Source organism: Zingiber officinale, chromosome 4A (genome assembly GCF_018446385.1).
Source record: "Zingiber officinale cultivar Zhangliang chromosome 4A, Zo_v1.1, whole genome shotgun sequence".
Classification (NCBI taxonomy): domain Eukaryota; kingdom Viridiplantae; phylum Streptophyta; class Magnoliopsida; order Zingiberales; family Zingiberaceae; genus Zingiber; species Zingiber officinale.
The window spans coordinates 119,708,727-119,715,256 of NC_055992.1; the positions used below are offsets into that span (position 1 = coordinate 119,708,727).

Sequence of the window (6,530 nt, forward strand, 5' to 3'; positions counted from 1 at the left end):
AGTGTTTTCGTGTGGAAAACAAGGATGGATTGGTTAAGGAAGGCTAAGTTGAAGTTTAGGTTGAGGTTTGTTTCAAATTTTGAATATTTAAACCTCAAAACTTCTAAAATTGGGTTTCCTAAAGTCTTAGGGATTCCAAGTCATTGTTGGTGCAATGATAGAAGTTACCACAATGTCTTTAGGGGGAGGGACTCTTTAAAGACATAAAAATTATTTTCATGAACCTTGGAAGGTGGTTAACTTTCGGTTAAGAACACGCTCAAGGTTGAGCGTTTGAACTTTAATGGGGAGTGGATATCCTCATTATTCACGTGGTTCAAGTGGATAATGCTCAAGGATGGGCATTTGTCTACATTGAGGAAGAATGTAGGGTTAAGCATAAATGAAGGGTATGGGACCTTCATTTGGGTCATTAGACCATGTTAATGCTCCAGAGCGAGCATTATTTGAAAATGAAGGGAATGGGTCCTTCATTATCATGTTGGTCACAACGAGTGAAGTTGTGAATAACGATGAGCAACTCTTCAGGGGGAGAGTTTTCAACAATGGGGCATTTGTTGAAGAGTGCCCAAAATTGAGGCACAGGTTGATGTGTGCTCAAAGATGGGTTGATGTGTGCCAATAGGGGGAGAATGTGTGGTTTAAGTTAGACCTTCATTACCTATGGGGGAGGTCATAGGGGGAGAATGATGGGAACCAACATTCATACCTTGGCATGAATGGAGTTAAGGCTATGGGATTAGCTTAACTCAGAATGGTCCAAACTTAAAGGTATTGTCAAACATCAAAAATGGGGAGATTGTTGGTACAATATCCCTTAGGTCAAGGTTGACTGGTTTGACCAAGCTTGAGTCTTGGTCATAGTTTCGATGTTTGACAATACATGTAGACACATGGACAATGCAGGTGCAGTTGTTCATATGGGGAGATTCTGATCAGGGACTGATCAGTGTGAATGAAGAAGAGTCAAGTAGGTATACCTGACTGGATGGAAATCCTGGTGAGTGAAGTCAGGTGAAAGTCCTAGTGAGTGAAGCTAGGCAGATGGAAATCCTGGTGAGTGAAGCCAGGTGAAAGTCCTAGTGAGTGAAGCTAGGCAGTTTGAAAATCCTGGTGAGTGAAGCCAGGTGAAAGACCTAATGAGTGAAGCTAGGCAGATTGAAAACCCTAGTGAGTGAAGCTAGGTGAAAGTCCAAGTAGGTCAAGAGAGTGACCGGATACTTGGCATGAAAGAAAAGTCCAAGTGGGTCAAAGGGATTGACCGGACACTTGGTGAGGGAGTCCTAGAAGGTCAAGGGAGTGACTAGATGCTAGGCATGACGTACCAACAGGTTAAGTTTGACCAGATGTTGGTTTGGGAGGTTTAGGACTTGGTTTTGGGCAAAAACCAAGCTCTGGATCGATCAGTGGATCGATCCAGGCTCTGGATCGATCAGTGGATCGATCCAGACCTTTCCCAGCGAACAGAAAGCCTCTGGATCGATCCACTAATCGATCTAGACCTTTCCCAGCGAACAGAAAGCCTCTGGATCGATCAGTGGATCGATCCAGAGGTCCCAATCGATCAGTGGATCGATTGGGACGCTGCTGGTTCGCGCGATAAACGCTGGATCGATCCGTGGATCGATCCAGGCATTTTCTCCAGAGCACAGAGGCGCTCTGGATCGATCCGTGGATCGATCCAAAGCCTCCCCGATCGATTGGGAGTTTTCGAATCGATCGGGATCCGACAGTTGCGTCGTATTTGAGCTGCAGGCGTGCGATGGCTGCGGTATTACTTCACAGATTCATTTCAGATCTTCACCAGCTCCTCCACAACTCTTCTCAAGCTCGAGATCGCCAGTTCTTGAAGGTTCTTGGAGGCTCTTCCAAGTCAAGAGGCGGATCAAAACAAGAAGAAGAAACTAGGGTTAGGGTTTGTGCACTCATTGTAAGCTTGTAAGCTTGTATTTCTTTACTACCCTTTCTTCTTCTTGTATTGAGTCTTGTAGGGCTTCTCCGCCCTTGGTAGTTACCATAAAGGAGAGTTTCATTAGTGGAGGGTGCGTGCGTTGTGTGGATCCTTGGATTAGTCACCTCCCTTGGAGGTGGATACCAAGTAAAATCCAAGTGTTAGCGTGTTTGTATTTGTTTCTTTGTATTTCCGCTGCGCATCATTGAAGAAACAAGCAACGCCGTGCAACGAGCACGCGAAGAGCTATTCACCCCCCCTCTAGCTACTTTTCGGTCCTAACATCATCCCCCATCCTATTACGCAAATCAGTCTTGATAATTTTCATAGCAGAAAAAACTCTTTCAACAGAAGCAGTTGCAACTAGTAAAACCAATGCTAACTCGATCAAACGATAAACCAATGAAAAAACTGTATTCTTGCTCATTTCAACCATCTTTTTAGCAAGACTTCCCAAATCTTCAATCATAGAAAATTCACCTCGCACATTTTGAATGTAAGTCTCAAGTTTGTCCTCAAGTATTACACGATCGGTCAATGAAAAGTCCTCCGGATAAAGTTCAGCAAGGCGGAGTAACTTACCAATATTAAATTGAGAAAAAGAATCCTTTGGATCTAAGTAAGTAATGCAAGTAAGAACCTCCGTACTTGATTCTGAAAACCGATTATTCATCTCTTGAACCATCATATCAAGAACCTAATATTGTAACAATAAAAAAATGAATAAAAAACATTATTAGAAAATTAAAATTTAATAAAATATTTAGAACCCTCACAAAAAATTTCAACACGATAGTGATGGAAATTAGTAATCATTTGTCCATTACGTCTGCTGCGACCACGAGTTCTCATATTTTCTTCCATATTCGGTATTGGGATCATATGGTTACTACAAAATTTGTTGACGACATCCAAAAGATTCTCCCATCCTTCCTCTCTCAATTTTTGTAATCGAACTTTCATTGTCTTGATCAAACTGATAGCCAGTACAATGTTTTGATCCTTTTGTTGTAAGGCAAGCGACAATTCATTTGTGATTCCCAATAAAGATTTCATCAAATGCATCACAAACACAAATTCATAACTCTCCATCTTATCAATCAAACTGACGGTGATACCATTATTATCATCATTAGTGTTATCATCATACACATTTTCAAGCACTTGTAAAACAGAAGTCCACGTAGATATCAAACGGATAATAGTCATGTAATGTGAACCCCAACGAGTATCCCTTGAACCCCAACGAGTATCCCCTGGTCGTTTTAAGCTGATTTCCTGATTTTTTTTCCTTTACCACTAACAATATCTCCTTTCTCCAAACATTCTACAAGTTTATCATGTTCAAGTTGTCTAAACTTATCTTTTCTTTTGCATGAAGCACCAGTAATATTAACAATCATAGTAACATATTGGAAGAAATCACTCACAATTCGATTGCTTTTAGCAACTGCAACAACAACTAGTTGAAGTTGGTGAGCAAAACAATGGGCATACCTTGCAGATGAATTTTCCTTCAATATGAGAGCCTTAAATCCATTATACTCACCTCGCATATTTGAAGCTCCATCGTATCCTTGACCTCTCAATCTTGATAATGACAACTTATGTTTTACAAACAATTCATCAATAGTCTTCTTCAAATAAATAGCAGAAGTATCAGACACATGTACAATAGCAAGAAATCTTTCAATAACACATCCATGTTTGTTCACGTATCTTAAAACAACTCTCATTTGCTCTTTGATTGAAATGTCTCGACACTCATCAACCATAAGAGAAAATATATTAGCTTTTATATCATTAAGAATGAAATTTGTGACTTCAGCAGCACAAGCCCATGCTAAATCCTTTTGAACTGTTGGAGATTTCATTTGATTGTTTCCAGGGGCATTTTCATTCATTGTCTTAGCTACCTCGTCATTTCTTTGGGTATACCACTCAATCAATTCAAGAAAGTTACCTTTATTTAAGGAACTCAATGACTCGTCATGTCCACGGAAAGGCAAACCTTGTTTCAAAAGAAAGCGTGTAACATCCAAAGTTGCCGTTAATCGAGTGTGATATGCAACCTCCATTCCATGCTCCTGTGCTTGTAGCAAATGTGACACACTTTGTCGTTGATTTTGAAAAGCCTCAAGTTGTGTTCTTGCATCATCGTGAGCACTAGTTACACCACCAATATGCGTATTAAATACTTCCATTGCTTTTCTCCAATTATGCATCCCCGAATTAATAAATGCCTCATCTCCAACTCGACATCCTCTATGAGAATTTTTAAAGAGATAGCACCAAAAATAAAAAGCTACATCTTTTGATATACTGTACTCTAACCATAAAAATTTTTTAAATCAAACAACTTGGAAACTTCTATGCTTTTTACCAAATTGTCTTTGGGGATAACTATGACCAAATGGTTGACAAGGTCCTCTAATCAAATATTCTCTTCGAATCTGATCTCTAATTGAAACATCAAATTCATTTATTGGTTTGCGTAGCCCTGGGTCACTAACAACATCATCCTGGTTGAATTCAACACGAGAATATTTTTTCTTACTATTTTCTTTCATAGAATTCTTAGAAGACTCAACACTTCGTTTTAAAAATTTCTCCAGAACCTAGCTATATCAATTCATCAAAATTATTGATTTATGCAATCAACATAACAATTGAGTACTACTAAGTATAAATCATGAAATTAGGAATAAGATGAAATAAGGAACAAGATTCACCTAAAATTGAAGGGAGTTTACTTGTTGTGGAGGAATTGAATGGTGGCGGAGCACAGTGGTAGCGGCGTCGACGGAAGAGACAAAGTAGCGAACAGCAGTGGTGTGAGGCGTCGACGAAGTGAAGGTAATAAAGACTACTCAACAATCAATTAACTACTCAACATTTTATACATCCGGTTGATTTGGTTGGAGGGTAATAAAGACAAAACAAACTATCCAAAATGATAATTTTCAATCATCAACATTTGTCATATTCAAAATTAACTACCCAAAATGATAATTTTCAATATTCAACGACTTGTCATATTACAATTACAGCTGTATCATAATAATAATAATAATTATTATTATTATTATTATTTCCATAATTACTATTACTCTATTTATTATATTACTTTTTCATATATAGTCTAATTAAGTTGTATAAATATAAATAACTGCTAGCTACGTTGTATAATAAATCAACGAAGCAATTGTTTCATCTTTTGTTTTTTTTTTTTTTGTCTCTATTCTTTCTTTCGTCTTTGTGTTTCAATACTAACCAGCCTCCATGGCTTGTTATTCAGCAAGTAGAAGGGTGGCGCTGTTTGTTACAGCGATGCTGTTGGTGAGCTGTGTGCTGATGAGTTCTCAACCAGCTGTCTGTGCAGTGAGGCTGCTGTTGGGGTCGACGGAGGAGATGAGGAAGGGGAAGGGGTTCATCTTCCATGTCCTTCCTAAGGGCCAGGTCCCCTCTCCTGGATCTGGCTGCAGCGAAGGAGAAGGGTTTGGCAGTGTCTGTCCAATTCCTCCTCCAAACAATCATCCTTAATTAGACGGAGGATGATATGGACCATAAGTAGCTAGCTAGCAATAAAGAGAGAATTCGGCATGTATAATAAGCATATATATGCATGCATGGAGATCGAGTTCTTTTGTTTGGGTTGGAGGACTTAAGTAATAATGTTGGCATGCAAAAGATTATTGTTTGAATATTCTTTTGGTTAATAAAGGAAGCAGTTAATCGATCCAGTGTTTGTTTACTATATAAATATATAATTAAAGTTAAGGGTTGTTATAATCTAACAAGATTACCTCAGTATGTAGAAAAGTCCTAGTTGATGCTAGATAAAGAAGCCCTAATAAGTGGATTGGTGACGAAGTCCTGGTCAAGGTAATTGGACACAAAGTCCTAGTCGAATGGATTGGGCAAAAATCATCGTAGATCAAGGACATTGGGCAGAAGACCTGTGGGCCGTGAACAACAGGCAGAAGTCGAGATGGGTCTAGGATCTGACATCTAGTAGAAGTCCCAGAGGTCAAAGTCAGATACTGAGCAAAAGTTCAAACAGGTGTTTGGCAAAAGGTAAGTATCTCTAGAGGAATAGGTGAGGACGCGCTCCCCATTGAGGGAACAGTAGGCGTCGGTTTGACCTAGTATTTCAGTGAAATCCAAAGTCAGAATCAGACAGTCATGAGATTGTCCAAATTATTATATTATGTTTATTTTTTCTAATACTATGGTGCAAGAAATAGAAGCTGGAAGTTGGACAAAAAGGGAGTACTTCTAGGCACTTGAGAAGGGTCCAAATGCCCGAAGGTCTGGTCGTCTGGAGTAGGTCCAAGCGTCTGGATGGACCCGAACCCAACCACTCTTGCAGATGAGGTGACGTGCTCTGATTGATTGGCACATGTCAGCATCCAAGTGCCCAGGAGTGGTCCAAGTGCTTGAATCGGGATAAACTTTGACAGAAAGAGTTTCGTTGAGATCACGCCATGTTAGCTTGATGTGGGCGCCCGGGACGAGTCCATGTGCCCAGACAAGGATATAAAAAGAGCCTTGGACCAGTAGCTTTAGAACAACTTTT

At 39.6% G+C, this 6,530-nt stretch overlaps 1 protein-coding gene across 1 annotated transcript; it reads right to left on the minus strand.

Moving 5' to 3' along the window:
• Positions 1-2,216: 2,216 nt before the first annotated feature.
• LOC121972699 (zinc finger MYM-type protein 1-like) lies at positions 2,217-4,176 on the minus strand. Its single transcript, XM_042524345.1, has 3 exons — positions 3,249-4,176; positions 2,741-3,114; positions 2,217-2,648 (listed from the first exon to the last, which is right to left on the minus strand). Exons 1-3 carry the CDS (start codon positions 4,174-4,176, stop codon positions 2,217-2,219), a joined length of 1,734 nt encoding a protein of 577 aa, XP_042380279.1.
• Between the last annotated feature and the right edge of the window lie 2,354 nt (positions 4,177-6,530).

Excerpts from the sequence above, each read along its gene's own strand:
- LOC121972699 (XM_042524345.1), bottom strand. The coding sequence starts at position 4,176 with ATGCATAATTGGAGAAAAGCAATGGAAGTATTTAATACGCATATTGGT. Across the intron at positions 3,115-3,248 it reads GAAAGGAGATATTGTTAGTG|TGCTTGAAAATGTGTATGAT; the intron begins GTAAAGGAAAAA and ends CTGTTTTACAAG. Across the intron at positions 2,649-2,740 it reads CTAATTTCCATCACTATCGT|GTTCTTGATATGATGGTTCA; the intron begins GTTGAAATTTTT and ends TTACAATATTAG.